This window comes from Artemia sp. Qi Xiang Cuo, chromosome 16, assembly GCF_049724085.1.
Source record: "Artemia sp. Qi Xiang Cuo chromosome 16, ASM4972408v1, whole genome shotgun sequence".
NCBI lineage: Eukaryota > Metazoa > Arthropoda > Branchiopoda > Anostraca > Artemiidae > Artemia > Artemia sp. Qi Xiang Cuo.
The window spans coordinates 30008495-30029549 of record NC_142809.1 but is presented as its reverse complement, the minus strand read 5'-3'; the positions used below and the strand labels follow the sequence as shown (position 1 = coordinate 30029549).

Genomic DNA, 21055 nt, shown 5'->3' with positions numbered 1-21055 from the left:
ATTGAGACATGACCTTCAAGGCACTACCTCTATTGGAACACCAAATCAAAGGTCCAAATCTATAGGAAGCTAATAAGACTACAAATTCAACCAAGCAAATCTGAAAGACACATCGCCATTGTTATAATGTAGTGTCCAAGCAAGTTGTCATTCTTCTACGCTTTTTTTTAAATACAACTTTTTCAAGTGCTACTGTGCCTGGTTTTTCACGTTTCAAGTCAACTAAGTAACGCTAAAGTGACTGTGGCGCTAGTAACAATGTTGACGTAGCCGGCCCCCGCGCCGTTCCGGGAGGGGCAAGCTGCCCCGGGTTCCTTGACTTGTTTTTATTAGTTATGTATTAGTCCGGAGGGGGCACCGTAATTAATTTTGCACCATGGGCCGCTAACCCTAGGAACGGCCCTGGCAGTACTTATCTTTTCAACTAGCTGTAAGTTTCAGAATTTACGTTTTCCCATTCGAAAGATTTACCCGTAACGTACTATCTAGGCACTTCAAACAACACATGGGACATAAGTAATATTTTTAGATGCTTAGTTGGTCGAGAGATCAGAGCACATTAAGCTTAAAACTAGTCTTACACAACTGCAATTACGAGATAGGAAGAGTACCGCTATGCAGATCGAGTCTATACCAGCGTGTTTGGATTACCTACAATGAAGATTATTTGCTGCGATAACTATGGCACAGGTTGGATACTAATATTAAGAATAGGGATATATCAGTGAAATCCAGACAGAGGAACAGGATCAGTGAAGGTTTAATATTGCGCCGTTTTGATTGCTCTTACATCATAGAAGGAGATCGTGGGATTCTTTCTGAGACAATTTAAGCCAACACACAAAAATTTTGCATTTTTAGTTCGCTATTTATTTATTTTTCGGTAAAAAAGGTATTTCAGACCAAGATCAGGTTGGTTGTCACTCCCCTCTGTTTTTGGGTATGTCTTCTATTTACATTTGAGGGTTCGTGGTAACTTTCGTTACTCTTGGTTATCATAACTATTTCGACAAACATATGGCCGGATAAGGAACTGATATCAAACGTAAATTGGATGTGAGGAGTCGGACAACTAGTCTGTAGGTTTCAGGCTTTACATTTTCACATTCAAAAGATTTACCCGTAATGTACGATCTCGGTTTCTTTGAATATCAGATGGGACATACGTAATATCTTTTAGATGCTTAGTTTGGCCGAATAGATCAGAGCACATTAAGCACAAAAGTAGTCTTACACAGCAGCAATTACTAGATAGGAAGAATAACGTCATGAAAATTGAGTCTATACCAGCGTCCTTAGATTACCTTAGCTAGTCAGACAACTAACCCCTGTAGAACCTAAACATACTCCATGAAATTTTACCTGGTTAAACAAAAATGATGTCAAACAATGTCAAAAAAATGCTGTATCAAACTCGAAACCACGGAAATTTACAAGTTTTCACTTTGCAGGACTGAACTATTGGAAGAAACTGATCTCAGAATAAACCCATGTTAAGCTGAACTTACCGAAAATTCAATGAATACCGTTGTCCAGTCTCAACTCAATCAAATAATGACTATTACTCTAATTACGATTTGTCGAAGGAGATGTAACCAATAGATAATAAACAAACTGTTTAAGAGACTCGGATTACGTTCCTGTGATTCACTGAGAAAATGAAGTTGCGCTTTTTGCGTAAAGAAAGCCCTCCAAGAACGGCCAAATTAAGTATTTCGCTTTAGAGCAAGAACACAGATATAAATGATTTTTGGATAATCTGAGTCTTTAGGAGACAGCATAATAGGAAATGAGGCCCGAAACACAGTTTATCACGGATCTTCAATTTTTGCGAAGGGCCAAGACAAACTGTACAACGAAAATAAACAATGACAGAATCGTCCTAGAAGGAGCGGAAGATCGATTTTTAAATAAAAATGACTTTTCTGTATCCTAGATAACCAAGATAAAAGGAATATAAGTCTTTTGTACAATTTATCAGTCATCTGAATAGCCATGAAAATTCTTTAATAATCTAAAGGTACACCCTGCAATATTAGCCAACACAATAAACGCAGGAGAGTATAGTTCAGCTGAGTTGTGCTTTGAAGCATTTTGGCAGATTAATCTTACTTTGCATTCCTGTAGCTTAAGGACTTGGCTAGTCTGGGTAGTAGATTAGGCTAGAGCTCAAGAGAGTGCTATTTGTTAATTTAGGAACGTTTCACAACCGCCAAGAGATGGATCTACGTAAAAGATTTACGGATACTTTTATGTGACTGTGACCCAAATTACACACAGTGGAGTAAAGAAACCTTTGAAAGTAGTCAAAAGGACCCCCCCCCCTAAAAACAAAAAAATATTGAAAAATGAGCCAAACCGAGCAGATATCAAATATTTAATCCTCAAAATGTACATTTCTTTTAAGTATCCAACTATCGGGAAATAAACTTCTTTGTACTCTTCTCCCTCTCTTGAGGCACCTAGGCTGTGTTTACGACCTAATATCTCCTTAATGAATAAGTCGTGGTCAACAACAATAAGTAGTGTCATGGTACTTCATTTATTAATATTCAATACTTAAGCTATTGATAAAAATATGTAACTTGTTTAAACTCAAACACAATATTTTATCTAGAGAAAAAATAAGCTTCCATTTTAATGAGGTACCCAACTTCCGGCGATGACAGACTAAGCGCCGAAGATACTAAATTTTCAGGCTTAATCAGCAAAACCATTTGTGGTTTTCTTTTACCACAATCAATTAATTAATATTCATTTTGAATAAAAGTTCTTCCAAAAATAACTGTTTTCTATCCTGTATTATAGCTCACAGTCTAAATGAGTAAAAGTAAGATTTCGCTATGTCAATTAAAGTACGTCAAAGATATGTCATAATGCATGTGCGGTTTACAATTATAGCGATATTTGGTAGTTTCTTTGAAGGGTACGCGTGCAAAGAGTATCTGTATATTTACCCACATGTTTTTAAAGGTTTACTAGAAAATATGCGAGTTTTAAGAGAGCTTTAAAGGAGAAGACCTCCCTTATTTATCCTAAGCGCATGTATATAGCTAAAACCAAAAATACCCACAAAATTACCGAAAAAGACATGCCTCGACTGATTTGAGAAAAGCTTTTAAACAAAGACGGCGCACTTTTTAACCTTTTCAAGCGTAGCTCCTTCGGTGGTAGGGTTTTTATTGTCTGTGTTTGTTTTTAACCTCCAATTTCCTATGGAAAAATTTCACAGTTTGAAAAATACTCGAAACAAGGTAAAACCAGGGTTGTATTTGTTTTATTCATAGCAAATGATCAGGAATAATTAAAACAGTTTGAAAGAAACTCATGGGTGATCCGATACTCAAAAAAACAATTATAATCCCGTTACGTTGTTGAGCCCTTGTGTAGACATACACAAGCAGAATTTCACAAATCTGCGGAATAGTAATGCTACAACCTACTAAAACTTAATTAACTAATTTTAAAGATCAATTTTCTATTCAATCTTGCAGTAGCACTAAGCCACAGAAATTAGGAGGGGATGTGTTGTTCAAATTCTAGGGGAGAGCAATTTTGTTTTACTGTCTATTTCCTCAATGAAATTAAGAAAAAACTATTTTCAGCAACAATACCAAAAAATCTACTTTCAAAATACAGGGGAGGAGGCAAAAAACTTATTGAAGGAGGGGGGCTAATGCCATAACCCCCTCCCACCACAACTTACGGCACTGTAACCTTGCCCTTTAATAGCCGGTTACGAGAAGACGTTTTCGTCCAACGCAATAGCTCACGTAATTCTTCACTCATGATACTGGGTGTCAAATTATAAGTTTTATGCGTATCGCAAGACTGATCAAAACACTATCAAAATCAAAAGAAGTGTAAAATCCTGCAAATTTTACGAGAAAGTACCTATTTTCAGCGTGAAAATAAGGAGTGAAACCTCGATCCACTGTGAGACTACAGGATAGTACAGCGTGAAAAAATCCAGAAATAACGTAGGTTAGAACAATCTCCAAGAAAATACGTACTTTATAACACTTCATAATTTAAACACGTATTTTATAACACCATGATTTTACTGAATAAAGAAACCTGTCACTGATTACCCTCCATAAGCAACGAAACCCCTATCAATTTCTTCCGGAAATATTGTCTAACTGGGCTGATATTACTGTTGAAGAATGGAATAATTAAACAAAAGCATACCTTCAACTCCCTGGGGCAGAAAATACAGGCACAAGCTGATGAAAACAAATATATGTCTATAATGTATTACAGGTAATTGGTAAACAAAAAAAAAACATGGTAAAAAAACAAAAAAAAAACTGTCGTCCTAATTTAGTAACTGAGATAAGAGCACTTGAACAAGGTGCTCTTATCTTGCATCTTATCTTACCTTACTCATCCATTCAATCACCTAGGACAAAACAGTATATCCAACCGCATAATCCGAAAATCAAGTCCGAAATAGAGCAAAATCAGCATTAATAAGTGTAAGTCATTGTCCCAAAACCAAGCCATAGCACCTTAAGTCTACAAAATTTGAAATTCGTTCAGATGTAACTGTCATTTTTTTTCTCAATACGCATCAATGAAATACACATTCAAGTTCACTTTTTACTAAACATACGTTTACCCCGGTAGATACACGGAAACTTGTTTCAGGGAGGGAAGGTGTGAGTTCGTCCAAATCAGAGACAACGCTATAGAGTTGCCTATAGTAAAGGCCATACGGCTCCAATGTTTTATTATTATTATTTTTTCCCCCAGAAGAACGTCATATGGAAGGGGTCGTCATAAAAACTTCAAAGGGAAGGGAGTTCATTCAATTGGAAATCGAGAGTTCTAGTGCCCTTTTTAAGAGTCAAAAGTGACCGGAGGGCAACTAGCCCCCCACCCCACGGCTTTTTTTTCCATATATACATTCGATAAAAGTTTTTAGGTTGCAATTTTGTTAAAAAATAGTTCAAAGATCATGCAACAAAAACTACGGGGTCGACACAACCCCCAAGAGCCCAGGGGTAGGCGTTGTAAGTTATACCCTGGGAGTAAAAATGGTTCTTATAGAAGAGATATTCGTAAAAACTTCAGGGAGGGCTCATTTGATTGGAAACTAAAAGTTCTAGTTCACTTTTCTAGAGTCAAAAGAGATAGGAGGGCAATTAGCCCCCCCTCCCCCTCACGGCCTTTCCCCCCAATTGCATCAGATAAAAATCTTGACATAGCCATTTTGCTCAAAATAATGCAAAGATCAGATAACAAAACTCAGATGTTGAAACAACCCTTCCCCAAGGCCCGGGGGCAGGCGTCGTAAGTTATGCCCTGGGGGCATATAAGGTTCTTATGTAGCGGATGCTCGTATAAACTTCAATGAGAGCTCATTTGATTGAAAATTGAAAGTTCTGGTTCGCTTTTTATAAATAAAAGTGATCGGAGGGCAGTTAGCCCCCCCCCCCTCCCCACCCTTTTTCCTTAAATGTACCAGATAAAAATTTTGAGATAGTCATTTTGTTGAAAATAGTTCAGGGGTCAGATAACAAAATTTCCTGTGTCGACACAACCCCTCAGGGCCCTGGGGCAGGCGTTGCAAGTTATGCCCTGGGGGTTTATAAGGTTCTTATGGAAAAGATGCTTGTATAAACTTTGGGGGGCTCATTTGTTTGGAAAGTGAAAATTCTAGTTCACTTTTTAGGAGTGAAACAAAATCGGAGGGCAACTAGCCCCCCCCCCCTTCTTCACTCCCTTTTCCTCCCCAAATTTTTATCAAATAAAAATTTTTAGATACCCATTTTTTTAAAAATAGTAAAAAGATTAGATAACAAAAACTCTGGGGTCAACAAACCCCATAGGGCTCAGGAGGCAGGCGTTGTAAGTTATGCCCTGGGAGCATATATGGATCTTATGGAAAGGATACTCGTATATACTTCTGAGACGGCTCGTTTGATTGGAAATTTTAAGTTCTAGTTCAATTTTAAAGAGTCAAAAGATATCAGAGGGCAACTAGCCCCCCCCCCCTATACGTCTTTTTTTCCTCAAACCCATCCGATAAGAACTTTGAGATATTCATGTTTTAAAAAATAGTGCAAAGATCATATAACGATAACTCGGGGGTCGACACAACAACCCAGGGTCCGATGGCAGGCGTTTTCAAGATATGCCCTGGGGGAATATATGGTTCTTATGGAAGGGATCCTCGTAAAAATTTCAGAGAGGATCATTTGATTGGAAACTTAAGGTTCTAGTTCAGCTTTTGAGAGTCAAAATAGATCCGAGGGCAACCAACCACCCCCCCCCCCTCCCGCACGCATTTTTTTCACAACCCATCCGATGAGAATTTTAAGATAGCCATTTTGTTAAAAATAGTTCAAAGGCCGGATAAGAAAAACTTCAGTGTCGATACAACCCCCCAGGGCCCGGGGGCAGGCGTTCTAAGTTATGCCCTGAGGGCATGTATGGTTCTTATGCAAGGGATGCTTGTATTAACTTCATAGAGTGCTCATTAGATTGGAAATTCAAAATTCTAGTTCACTTTTTAAGAGTCAAGAGATCGAAGGGCAACTTGCCCCCCCCCCCCGAGCCCTTTTATCTCCGAACTCATCCGCTACATATTTTGAGACAGCCATTATTTTAACAGTTAAAAAATTAGATAACAAAAACTCCGGTGTCGACACAAACCCCCAGGGCCCGGGGGTAAGGCGTTGTGAGTGTTGTCCTGGGGGTGTCTATGGTTCTTATGAAAGGGATGCTCGTATGAACTTCAGAAAGGGCTCATTCGATTGGAAATTTTAAGTTCTAGTTCACTTTTTAAGAGTCAAAAGATATGTAAGGGCATCAAGTCTCCCCCCCCCCCCACACACACCCTTTTTCCCCCAAACCCATCCGATAAAAATTTTTAGATAGTCATTTCGTTAAAAATAGTTTAAAGGTCAGATAAGAAAAACTCTTGTGTTAACGCAACCCCCCAGGGCCCGGGGCAGGCGTTGTAAGTAATGCTCTGGGAACATATATGGTTCCTATGGAAGGGATGCTCGCAAAAACTTCGGAGATGACTCATTTGATTGAAAATTAGAAGTTCTTGTTCACTTTTTAAGTGTCAAAAGCGATCGGAGGGCAACTAGCACCCCCGCCGCCCTCCACGCCTTATTTTCCTCGAACCCATCCGATAAGAACTTTGAGAGCAATTTTTCTCAAAATGGTTCAAAGATCATATAACAAAAACTCCGGGGTCGACACAATGCTTCAGGGCCCGGAGTAGGCGTTGTAAGTTATGCCTGGGGGGCATATATAGCTGTTATGGAAGAAACGCTCGTATAAACTACAGAGAGGGCTCATTTGATTGGAAATTAGAAGTTCTGGTTTTCTTTTTAAGAGTCAAAAGAGATCAGAGGGCAAGTATCTCCCCCACGCCCATTTTCCCCAAAATGCATCCGATATAAATTTTGAGATAGCCATTTTGTTCAAAATAGTTGAAAGGTCATATAAAAAAAAAAAAAAACTCCGGTGTCGACATAACCCCTCAGGGCCCGGGGCAGGCGCTACGAGTTATGCCCTGGGGACATATATGGTTCTTATGGAGGGGATGCTCGTATGAACTTCAGAGAGGGCTCATTTGATTGGACACTGAAAGTTCTAGTTCGTTTTTAAAGAGTCAAAAGATATCGGAGGACAACTAGCCCCCCCCCCTCTACACCCTTTTTTCCTCAAACCCATCCGATAATAACTCTGAGATAGCCATTTTTTTTTTTTTAAAGAGATTGAAGGGCAACTAGCCCGCCCGTCACACCCCTTTTTCCCCAAATGCATCCGATAACAATTTCGAGATAGTCATTTTTTTAAAAGTAATTCAAAAGTCAGATAACAAAAACACAAGCTCATTTGACTGGAAAACGAAAGTTCAAGTTCACTTTTAAAGAGCCAAAGGAGTTCCGAGGGCAACTCGCCCCCCCCCCCCCGCCATTTTTTCCAAACCCATCTGATGAAAATTTTTAGAAACCCATTTTGTTAAAAATAGTTCAAAGCTCAGATAAGAAAAACTCCTGTCAGGGAACAACAAACTCCTGTCAGGGAAAACTCCTGTCAAAAAAACAACTCCTTGGGGCATATATGGTTTTTATGAAAGGGATGCTATTATAAACTTCAGAGAGGGCTAATTTGATTGGAAAACGAAAGTTCAAGTTCACATTTTAAGAGTGAAAAGAGATCCGAGCGCAACTAGCCCCCCACCCCACGCCTTTTTTTCCAAACCCATCCGATGAAAGTTTTTAGAAATAAAATCTTGAACTGATGGATCTTTCAAAAATTAATATTATTATGTACCAATTATTCAATTTGATTTTGCTTATACTTTCCAAGACTGTTCAAGACACATGTAGTTTTCAGTAAAGCGCAAATGACGCAGTAGGTTTTAGACTTTTAGAGTGAGAGAAGGAGGCGATACCCAAACTTGTTTGTAGTGATTTTCGTTCGTTTCAAGCTTGATTTGCATATTCAGTTTAAGTTTCACTCGTTTTAAGATTTATTAATTCAATTACATTAATATCTAGTGTATGTTTGTTTGCATTGATTATTTATTTAATTTCGTTTTGAGTTCCATTTATAATTCAGTAACAAAATGTTTTTTTTTTCGTTTTAAGCTTGATTTGCATATTCAATTTAAGCATTACTCGCTTTAAGATCTATTTATTCGTTTATATTATTACTTGTTTTATGTTTTTTGCTATGATTGTTTATTTAATTTCTATTCAACTTAAGCGCCAATGACGTAAATAGCGACGAAGACCACACTGCCTTTCCATAATAAACAAATAAGTAGAACAACAGGGAAATTTTTATATAAGACAGTGGAACGCAACTTTAAATGAATATTTCGACCCTATATTCGACCAAGGGCCGTCCTCAGCAAAACAGAACGAAGAGAATAAAAACAATATGAAAGAAACTTACATTAAAATTCACAGATTAAAACCAGTCAACCTATTACGAATAGACCATCTAGGTTAGCTGCCAAGAAGGCGAGATTAGCTTTAAAATCTTGTCTGTAAGTATTTTAATTCCATCTGAATGAATTGTTCTCTGTCCATTTCGTTTGGAGTACCAGTCCTGGTTGAACTTCCTTGAAGTAATGATATTGGGGCTGTTTTAAAACATTTTTTAAAAAACCTTTTAGTTTTAATGAATGAATTTTAATGTAAGTTTCTTTCATATTGTTTTTATTCTCTTCGTTCTGTTTTGCTGAGGACGGCCCTTGGATATAGGGTCGAAATATTCATTTAAAGTTGCGTTCCACTGTCTTATATAAAAATTTCCCTGTTGTTCTACTTATTTGTTTATTTAGCGCCAATGACGCAGTAGGTTTTAGATTTTTACAGTGAGAGAAGAAGGCAATACCTCCTTGATTGTTTATTTAATTTCTGTTCGTTTTGGCTTTCATAGTAATTTCTGTTCGTTTTAAGTTTGAATTTTAACAGGTATTTATATCTGCTGAGCTGAAGTTTAAAATGGCCTTTACTTTTCTTTGAAAAAACTTCTTTTTCGGAAAGTTTTTTTTTCATTAATTCTAGGAAAAAAGACATATTAAACAGAAAATATGGGGCAAATCCGGAAATCTCAGATAAGAATGGGAAATCTGGATATTTCTTGCGATTTCAGGCTCGAAAGAACCCGTAAAATACCACAGGCAAACAAGGGATAAAAAATCGATCCATCTACATATTTTGAAGCTTTATTTCAATACTTGAGGCTAAGAAATTGGGATTTTCATTTAAGTTTTTCCAGAAAAACCTTGCGTGTCAAGAATGCCTTTCAGTCCCACTTTCCAACCTTTTTTTACAAGGACTTGAACATGTTTTTACAATGTTGTTTTTGGTGAGCTTTCTCTTCAAAAACTATGCATAATGACTAACTTGATCTATTTACAGAATTCAAACCTAATCAATATTCGATAAATAAGTGACTCCACTTAAGCTATCATTTTTTGGCCATACTAAGGTCAATTGCAGTGGCTTAGAATTTTAACATTGCGTATTAAATTTCTCTTTGAAGTTCCATCCAAACTATTATTGCTATAAAGTGTACTGTTGTTTTTTTCTGTGCGCCTTTCAAGAATTTTTTTTTTTTTGTACTGTAATCCTGTTGCTGGATTTTGGTTTGTTTGCATTATCTTCTGTTCCTGAATCTCCTCCTCTTTTCCTCCTGCTTCTCATTCTTATTTTCTTTCCTCTGTATTTTCTCTCCCCTTCCCCCATTTACACCACTCTCATTTTCATTTTTCTAATCTAATGGGATGAGTTGTTTTTTCGTATTCCAGCTATAAATTCCATCTAGAGAGGACTGGTAGTGTTTTGAATGCAATTAAGTATTTATGAACTATAACGAATAAAAACGGGAAATTCAAATTATGTCCAGATGTGAGGAGAAAACACAAAATTCAAATACACAGAATCACAAACTAAAAAACTTAGCATTTAAAATTAGAATAAAGAGTGATTAAACTTCAAGAGGCCAAATATATACCTTTATCAGAGGATTCCAATTCCAGTTTCCAACTAAGCGTAAATAAAATGTAGTGATAATATACTGCCTTAGACTTGGCTTAAAATCGGAACCAATAATTATATTTGAATTGGGATTCTGAGGTGGAATTTAAATCGAAAATAAATTTAGCATCATTCCACCAAATTGACAATAAAAAAACACTGATCATAGCATATTCCCAAGTTAGAATAAAAACAATTAAAAACACACGTGTCGAAGATAAATCAGAAGAAGTCAACAGATTTGTGGAGTAGCCTAAAAATTCCATTCAGGGAGCAACAACCGTCAAATTTTGAGATAAATTAAGAGTTGTGGCCGCTCAAGTCAAACAGTGAATGTGTTGGTAAAGTTTTTTTATCTTAGATGGCTGTGCTGTTGTAGGCTTTGGTTATAGTAGAGACCAGCAGCCTCGTCAAAATTAGAGTTAACCAGTTATAAGACATTCTCACCTGTGGCTAATACGTGGGGAGTAATCTTTATTCAAATCTCCTATAGCATTCCTGATGGAAGGTCTTGGAGTAGGACCCCGTCCTGGAGGAATCAGGTGACTAACCGCAGTATCTTCGGTTTTGGCTCGAGATCGCTGACGTATAGCGGTAAACTCCTCTCGATCTTCAGGAACTTGAGAGGGGACATTCATGCTTTCATCAGAGAGAGAACTTTGCTGTTTCAAAATCTAAAATTAATTTTGAATAATTTTTAAGTTTGAACAAGATGAAAAACACAAGTTAGAAAATAAATATATCATAGGCAACGCAATAGCGCTGCCTAAGTAAAGAACGATGTTGGCACAATGTATTATTTATTTTTTTCTTTCCATACCCAGGGACTTCGTATCGAAGGAGTTGTCGTAGAAACTTCGAAAAGGGCTCATTCAATTGGAAATTGGAGTGGCTAGTGCCCTTTTTAATAGTCTAAAGTGATTGAAGGGCAACTAAACCCCCCCCCCACGCCCATCATTCCTGGAAACACATTCAATCAAAATTTTTAGCTAGCCATTTTGTTCAGCGTAGTTTATTTCCAGATAGAAAATATATTTTTGAGGAGGACACTCCCTCACAACCTTCGGGGCAAGGGTTTTATGTTATGCCCTGAGGGCATATAAGAACAATGTTGGCAAAATGTGTTATTTATCATTTTTTCCCCTTTAGAGCAGGGCACTTCGTATCGAAGAAGTTGTCGTAGAAACTTCAAAAAGGGCTCATTCAATTGGAAATTGGAGTGGCTCGTACCCTTTTTAATAGTCGAAAGTGATTGGAAGGCACCTAACACCCCTTCCATGCCCACCATTTCCCGAAACACATCCAATCAAAATATTGAGATAGCCATTTTGTTCCACGCAGTTCAAAGTTCAGGAAATTAAACCCTTGAGCAGGACACTCCCCCACAGTCTTCGGGGAAAGGGTTATAAGTTATGCCCTAGGGGCATATAAGGTTTTATTCAAATCTCTGTCGTAGAAACTTAAAAAGGGCTCATTCGATTGGAAATTCAAAGGGCTAGTGCCCTTTTTAATAGTCGGAAGTGATTTGAGGGCAACTAACCCCCCCCCCCCTTACGCCCACCTTTTTCCCAAACACATCCAATCAAAATTTTTAGATAGCCATTTTGTTTCACGCAGTCTAAAGTTCGGGAAATTATACCTTTGAGCAAGACACTCCCCCCACAGTCTTCAGGGCAAGGGTTATAAGTTATGTCCTGAGGACATATAAGTTTTTATTGAAATTTTTGTCATAGAAACTTGAAAGAGATCTTGCGATTGGAAATTCAAAGGGCTAGTGCTCTTTTTAATACTCGAAAGTGATTTGAGGGCAACTAGCCCCCCTCTCACGCCCACCTTTTCCCCAAACACATCAAATCAAAATTTTTAGATAGCCATTTTATTCAACGTAGTCAAAAGTTTTGGAAATTAGGTCTTTAAGGATGACACCCCCACAATCCTCAGGACAAGGGTTGTAAGTTATGCCCTGGGGGCATATAAGGTTTTATAGAAGCGATGTTGTAAAAACATTAAAAAGGGCTCATTCAATTGAAAATTGAATGGGATAGTGCCTTTTTAATTGTAGAAAGTTACTGTAGGGCAACTAACCCACCTCCCATGTCCACCATTTTCCCAAACACGTCCAATCATAATTTAAGGATAGCCATTTTGTTCAACGTAGTTGAAAGTTTTAGAAATTAGGTGTTTTAGGATGATAACCCCATCAGAGCCCTCAGTGCAAGGGTTGTAAGTTATGCCCCGGGGGCATATAAGGTTTATATAGAAAGTTGTTGTAGAAATTTCAAAAAGGGCTAATTTGTTTGGAAATTGAAATTGCCCTTCTTAATAGTCGAAAGGGAGTGGAGAGTAATTGACCCCCTCCCACGCCCACCATTCCCCCAAACACATTCAATCAAAGTTTAGAGATAGCCATTTTGTTCAACTTAGTTGAAAGTTATGGAAATTATGTTTTATGTTTCAAAAGGGGCTCATTCAATTGGAAATTGAGAGGGCTAGTGCCCTTTTTAATAGTTGAAAGTGATTGGAGGGTAACTAACCACCCTCTCACGCGCATGATTCCCCTAAACACTTTAAATGAAACTTATAAGATAGCCATTGTGGTCAACATAGTGGACACTCTTTCAAATTTGACCTTTGAGGATTGTAAACCGTCTTCTCCAGCCTTACGGATGTAGGGTGTAAGGTTTGTTCTTGGATTCTATAAAGTTTTTATTGAAAGCGTTGACGTTAAAGCTTAAAAACAGATCATTTCGTTGGAAATTGAAAGGATTAGTGCCTTTTTTAATAGTTGAAAGTAATGGGAGAGTGACCAACCATTTTCCCAAACACATCCAATCAAAATTTTTAGAGAGCTATTTTGTTTAACGCAGTTGAAAGTTCCGGAAATTATGTATTAGAGGATGACAACCACCCTCACAGCCCTTAGGATAAGGGTTGTAATTTATGCTTTAGGGGCATATAAGGTGTTTATAGAAAGCGTTGTCGTTTCAAAAAGGGCTCATTCGATTGGAAATCGAAAGGCCTAGTGTACTTTTTAATAGTCAAAAGTGATTGGAAGACTTGAAATTTTTATAGTGAAGATCAATGTGGGTATAATGTATGATTTTTTTGTTGTTTAGACCAGGGCACTGTATTGAAGGAGTTGTCGTAGGAACTTCGAAAAGGGCTAATTTGAATGAAAATAGAAAGGGCTGATGTGCTTCTTAATAGTCGAAAGTGATTGGAGGGCAACTAATCCCCCTCCCATGCCCACCCTCCCATTAGCCTTTATGTTTAAAAACTAAATGTTGCCTTAAGATTAAATCAAAATGCACTGTGTTAATCCTAATTTCCAATAAGGCATCTCAGCGGAATTCCAAGAACGACTGAGGGTATTATGTTCAAACTTTCGGGGCTACTTCTGCTCTTAAAATTTAACCAAGTCAAAATAGCGTAAGTTTATCCAACCTATCACAGGAAGTAAGCAGATTTAAATGCGAATGGTATCAAGTTTTCCATTTCAGGTCAACTAGAGGAGGTATAAAACGCAATTAAACACTACTATTTGTGTCCAGATTTTTAAAAGGGTGTATGTTGTTAAAAATTGCTGAAAATTTTTCACCAGCATAAAAATAGCAAACCAAACTATAAAGTCTTAAAAAACGAAAAGATTTAAAGTATTATTTTCTTTCTCCCTGAAAAGACTATGTCAATACAAAACGAACAGAAATGAATTAAAAAAACTTTTTCCTCAAAATAAGTTTTTCAAAGAAAAGTAAAGAACTCCATTAAACAAAAATGAGGTAAAATAAAATCAAGTAATCTACGAAGCGTGAAACTACCGCAAATAAGCAATAAAAATAAATGAAACCAAAAACGAACAGAAATTACAATAAATAACCGAGTCAAACTCAAAACGAGCATAAATTAACATAAATTGGGCTCAAAACCTCTATGCCTCCCCAAGGCCAGAACATAATTTGCACTTTACTGAAAAAAAATACAAATGAATGTGCATTGTCAGTTTAATATACATATACTGATATTTAGTAGTCAAAATCTTAATATTATTTTGACTTATTAAAGCTATAAAAGTAAGAACATTTATATTTTTTTCAGTAAAGTGCAAATTATGTTCTGGCCTTGGGAAGGCATAGGGGTTTTGCGCCCAATTATGTTCTGGCCTTGGGAAGGCATAGGGGTTTTGCGCCCAACTTATGTTAATTTCTGATCATTTTGAGTTTGACTCGGTTATTTATCATAATTTCTGTTCGTTTTGGGTTTCATTTATTTATCATTGCTGATTTGCGGTAAATTCACGCTTCGTAGATTATTTGACATAGTTTTGCTAATTTTTGGTTTAATGGAGTTCTTTACTTTTCTCTGAAAAACTTATTTTGTAGAAAAAGTTGTTTTTAGTTAATCTCTAATAGAAGAAAGGTCCTGAAATTATTTAAGATATCAATATATATGTTCAATAGATTTTACTATATCCCATGACAATTACAAGTGATAAACATTAAAAGTGATGGTTTTTGTAGACTTCCAAGATGAAAGGGGTTAAAAATTTTAACAGACAGGAGAGTCATACCTAAATAAGCCAAATGAAAAACCAAATTTCCAGGTTCATATAACAAACAATAGCTAAAAGGCTTTACAATACCAAAGAACATTCTGTAGAGGAGAAGGGGGAGGAGGGTATCATTCATGCCCAACTACCATAGAATTTGTTCCTTTGGCTTTTGATTTTTATGAAATAATAAATATGCAAATTCCACCATAAATTAATATCAAGGTGGAAAATTACTAACTTTTAGCCAGATGCAAAAAACATCATCAAAACATACTGTACTCACTGGATAACCCTGAAACTCCACATTTATATTGTTTATAGTATTACTAACATATGAAACAAGGAAGTATTTCATTCGTACACATACTTTAAATATTCCAATGTTGCTTTTACTTGATATTTTTGTGCATATTAGAGAATAAGCTACTCATTGGGGCGCCTTCTGTTTGAAAAAAATATTCAAAACTGTGGTGCTTGGAAAATAATGCAGCGTCATTTCCATATATAATAGATGAAGTTACATCAGATGGTTGTTTGACCCTACTACTATCTAGTAGTAAATAAGCCTCAGCAAATGCTGCCAAAGGATTAAGGCCAAAACAAGGAATTTATCTCACTTTCTATCTCATTTCGAAAGAAAAAGTAAGAAACGCTTTTTCGTTTCATGAACACTATATCTTGTAAATGAATAACTAAACACATCAAAAGCATTAGTATTTACCACTTCTGCATCATCATTATCTGAGTATTCATCATTTTCAGTGATATTTCTACCAACAGAAACTGGAAGGGGTGTAGTCACTGCTGCTGGTTCTAAAAGATCTGCCAACTTTCTCTGATAAAATTGTCTTGTTGTTGCTGAAAAGAAAAAAAAACATTATTAATATTCACGGCATATTCAATACTATCACGTCAAACTTGAACTAAAAAGAAACAAACAGGAACACTTTAATCACAACTCCATTTCAGATTACTAGTTTATGGAACAAAATGCAGAATTTGACTTAATCACATGGGTCATTGTCAACGAGATCATAAAAGTCAAAAGTAAAGTCAAGAGAGCTCGTCTCATAGCATTGGCATCAAGCCATAGCTCAAGAAGTCACTCTTTTTGCAGATGCGTTGAAGGCCATTACAAGTCACGTTGGCTTTAAATAACCTTACATCAGCTGGAATGTCCATTACCGTAAAAAACGGCAGCTAAACCAAAATAGTCCTGTACAAAAGGTACATAAGAGGTAGCAACTTCTCTGTAAGGGGATAAAGTGCCCTTTCCTACCATATAAACCTGCCTAGTTTGCTTTAGAATAGATTGAAACTCTGGTTTACGCTACTTCCATAGTTCACTGGGAAGTGTAACCTTGCCTGCCAGCCGCATGGCTTCGTGGGACTCAAACAATGCAAACGAGATGCTGACAGCTCATTTTAGACAGCATCAGCTGTCTTGTCAACGACAAATATCAAGCTGCTTGTCAACATTAAAGCACAGAGTCGTTGAAATAATACAGAAGCAACAATTTAAACAACTTCACTGTCGACCAACAGTAATAATTTTGTGGTTAAATGTGATCCACGATCTTTTTTTTAACTAATAGGAGAAAAACATTTGCCTGTTGTTGAATAGTGTTGCTATTCTGATCTGTTGAGCCACATTGACGTCCTTGTTTAGTTCTCCTACACCTGACAAGATGCTTAACAGATTCTTAGCATCTCTAAATAGATATAACAAGTAGACATATTCAAGCAGCCAAAAGGTATTCCACGCATTCATCTTTATACAAGTAGCCTGTGGTCAAACATGCTGGTCCCTAGTCATGTAGGTCGTGTCAATAAGGGATTTTTATCAAAGCATTAATTTGCGCAAAAATTGGGCTTGCTAATGTCCATACAGGTCTCAGGATTTAATACAATCCTTGGCCCCTTGTCAGACCTCCACGCGTTTTAAGATTCTTCACCAAGACCAAATCGATTACTCAATCAGGAGAAAGTCTTGCCTAGCTCGTATTACTTGGCCGAATCACAAGCAATCCATTTTTTACTTCTTCAGGGATGATGGTCTGAGCTAACTAAATCACACATTGACTGAAGAAAGAGCCTAATCAATTTCGTGAAAAGGTAGTGTCCACTGGCTGGAAAATAAGAAAGTATGTCCTTGAGCATTTGTAAACACTTCTTCTCTTGCCAGATCTTTCTGAATCTATTAACCTCCTTAGAACTAAGACGATTCTTGTGTATTGGATCCAAAGCTACAATATTTTTTCTGTTGGCTAGTTACAATAGTGTTTCTCCCGGAGAATGTTGTGATTACTTCTGCATCAGCCTGATATTCTCAATTGATCCTTTGTGCCAGGAATCTGTCACTTCTGCTTCAAATAGCACTTTCAGTAATTCCAGCTGTTCAGCCTGAATATCCAATGTAAATTCAAATTCAATGAGGGCAACATTTAGCACTGCATTGACTAATTCATGCCTGGGCATGCTCAGCTAAAACCTTTTTGGTTTAACTGCCATCTTTTTTTATGGTTTTGCATATTCTAGATAATGTCAGGTTATTTAAAGCCAGTCAGGTATTTTATTGGTCTTCAGCAAAGAAGGAAAAACGCATTGCAGCAGGGAATAAAGCTCTTCTATGTTTGCAGCAAGCTAGATCCACTCACCTGAACTCTACCACTGTTTGTTTATTTTTAACTGACAATATTGATGTGGTCAGTGACAGCTCTGGTACCAGAAGACTAGGGATGGAGACTTTTGTCACGCAAATATGCACCCATTATGGTTTGCTTCTCAGACTATTTGCCATTCATTATATGTCTGACAATGTTATGAGCAAATACCTGTTCAATTATATCAGGAGGTCAGAAACCCCAACTTTTAGACTGTTTTTATTTGAATCATCACACAATTTTTGTTTATTGTTGCCCCCAAAACAATAACAAATCCTACGTACGTGCCTGTCCTTTAGTCAGTGCCCCATGCTCCCCCCCCCGCATCTTTATACAGATAAACATGGTGAAACTCTTTGAATCATGGTCATTCAGCAAGTCTTTAGAGAGTGGCCGGAAATATTTAGACATTAATCATAAATACTGCAGTATAAATGTTCTATATCAAAATACTCTAAATCAATATTTTGTTAATATTTCGCAAATTGTGTATGTTTTGCAAAAAAAAACGTTTTTTTTTAACAGTTGATGGGTTTGTTAATTTTAACCTAATGACAGATTAAAATAACAATTTATGATATGTCCTAATTAAAAAATGGCAAATGCATATTCCAAAAATTATGTTTAATTTCCAACGAAGTTTGTATTAAAGGATTTTGATTTTAGGCTATTGATTAAAAATCTTTGACCAATATGACAAAATAAAACGTCAAAACAAAACAAAAACCTATAAGCACATACTTCCACAAAAGACCAAAGAACTAAAGCCATTCAAACAAATGAGTATCATTTAAGTGAAAAGTAAACTTTCCAAAATACTACAAATATTTTGGCTATGTCAGTTCATTGATTTTAACACAAACCTAATGTTGCACTGTAAATGACAAAAGTAAATACATGACAAGCAACATACATTTTTCACAAATGGTATTAGATTTTCACCAAAATGGTATTTACAGATTTTTGTACTTTTTATTGCAAATTGGAAATTATTAGTGCAGCACATACATTCAAATCTAACACCACAGTAAGTATTATACATTTCCACAAAGGATAAAAGAAAAAACAAATATAAGAAGTGAATATTTGTTAGGACACCAAAAAGTAAACTGTAAAAATATGTCAACTTGTGGGCTATGTAGCTAATACTCCTCAGCAAAATAGATGAAAAGCTAAACAACACCATAAAAGTAGCTCATGATCATAAACAAATCAATAACAAATAGATTTATAACTAAAATTTAAAGATCCTTACATCATCATTTTGAAGTTCAGCTAAAATTAGGCCTATTTCTTAGCAAAGATGTTACATCTTTGGACAGAAAATGACTACAGCAAAAATCTGGGAGTCTGGTCTTGCTTCTTATGTTATTTCTTTTTTTACAAACATCTTTCTTCATTTTACTCTAGTCAACAGTCTAAGGACTTCTATGAGACTGTCATCAAAGTTCTCTCTTCAATGCTCTATTTGGGAGTGAGCTGTAAGATCTTAGCATTTTGATGAAGCAAAAAACAATAATCTGGGCAGAAAGAAGAAAGATCTTAGATGTAAGGTCTTAGAACTTTAATGAATTAAAAAAATGGGCTTACTGATAAAGAAGATTATTCATTCATCCCACCTGTTCTTAAGATACTAAATTCTTTGGCAAGTAACCTGTTTGGGTAATTGCTAAGTAAAGTATTTTTATTTTCCTTTTTTAAAGAACCAAATAATGGCAATTTTCAAAATTATGATTGTTTTGGAGGTTCACCAAAAAATTCAGGATTTCAATTCAAATTCAAGGCTTTGCTCCCCTTGCATTGTTGCAGGCTTTTTTTCTAGTTTTGATAGGTTCTACCAAATAACTGCTTCCAGCTAAAAGGTATATTGTAAAACTCTATGATGGATTTTGAGCTTTATTAGGATGCCTCTTTTCCTTTGAAAAACTACATTATTAATGAAACCAAGTTATGTAATAAGAAGTCATATCAAGAATTAAGTCCTCACAAGACAAAAAATATGCAGTGCACCACCATTACAAATATACTTATCTCTTTAACTCTTCCTACATGCATGTTTGCTAGACTGTGAGCATTAATCACCAAAGGACAAATAAATTTTAAACCGAATTTTTATATTAAACAAAGAAAAGAAAAAAAGAATAAAATAAGAGAAAAGGTAGAAAATCATAAAAAATGAAGCAGAAAACCTGTAATTGGGCCACAATTTATTCCTGCATCTTTTAATCTTTTGTAGAGCTCATCATCATCCAGGGAGTCTAAAACAGGATTGGAGGCATCTGCATTTCCATTTAATTGACTTGACTCTCCATCTGTTCCATTCTAAAAAAAAGCAGACATAAAATAAGTATTTTGAGCAAGTTTTAAAACTTTAGCATATCTATATAATGTTTCTTCATTTTGGATTCACTTACTTTTGTGTTATAACTAATAATTAATGAAGCATTCATCCTATTTTTAGTCTTTATTAACTATGGTATATTTATAAAACTGACATAAGATTCCAACATGTGGATGGTTTGTCTGTCCTACCCCTTCAATTGCAGTTATTCCTGGTGTAATATTCAGTGATGATTGTTTGTTTAGCCTCCACATTACAAACCTTGTGACAAAGGGCAACTACAAGCTGTGATTCATAACCCCATTGCATTAACTCCGGATTTCTATAAGCAATTACTACTCATGTGCTGTATTATGTTTGCCCCCTGGTTGAATGTGTGTCCCTAATTTTGGGAGACATGAAATAGTGCAAAACAAATAAAAATTATGCAAAAACAAGCCTTAACAATCATCATAGGAACCATGCATATCGCTTATGTACCTACCCTTGCAGCTCTTTCCACCCGTAAACACTGCAGGAACCAACTTATGAGCAAGTTTCAGCATCAGGGGTGCAGCTAAGGAGGGAGGGGAGGGGAAGCCCCCCCCCCTTAAAGTTTCAAGGTATTAGCACACAGCACAGCCCCCTCTCTCATCATAAATTTTGATTGGATGCATTTGGAGGAAAAGAGCATGGGGGACAGTTGCCCTCTAATCACTTTTGACTCTTAAAAAGAGCCTTAAAACAATTAATTTCCAATCAAATTAGGCCTCCCCCAAAAAATTTATAAGACTATAATTTCTATATGAAGTGTCTCTTGGAAAACAATCTTAATAAATAAATAATAATAATAAATAAATAAATAATAATAATAATACATGGATGCCATGTGGCTCTTTACTGCAGACAATGCTACCGCTGTGCCTCTTCCCCCCATTCTTCTGAAAACTGACATTAAATTTATTTTATATTTTTACACTCCTATGGTATACCTCCCTTCCCC

General features: G+C 36.3%; 1 protein-coding gene across 1 annotated transcript in view; it reads right to left on the bottom strand.

Moving 5' to 3' along the window:
* The window catches only part of LOC148942771 (uncharacterized), a 41940-nt gene that overhangs the window by 9116 nt on the left and 11769 nt on the right, over window positions 1-21055 (bottom strand). Inside the window, exons 2-4 of the mRNA XM_089102141.1 lie at window positions 19922-20054; window positions 15791-15927; window positions 10968-11194 (exon numbers count right to left, since the gene is read on the bottom strand). Coding sequence (XP_088958267.1) covers window positions 10968-11194; window positions 15791-15927; window positions 19922-20054 — 497 coding nt within the window. The remainder of the gene's footprint in view (window positions 1-10967; window positions 11195-15790; window positions 15928-19921; window positions 20055-21055) is intronic.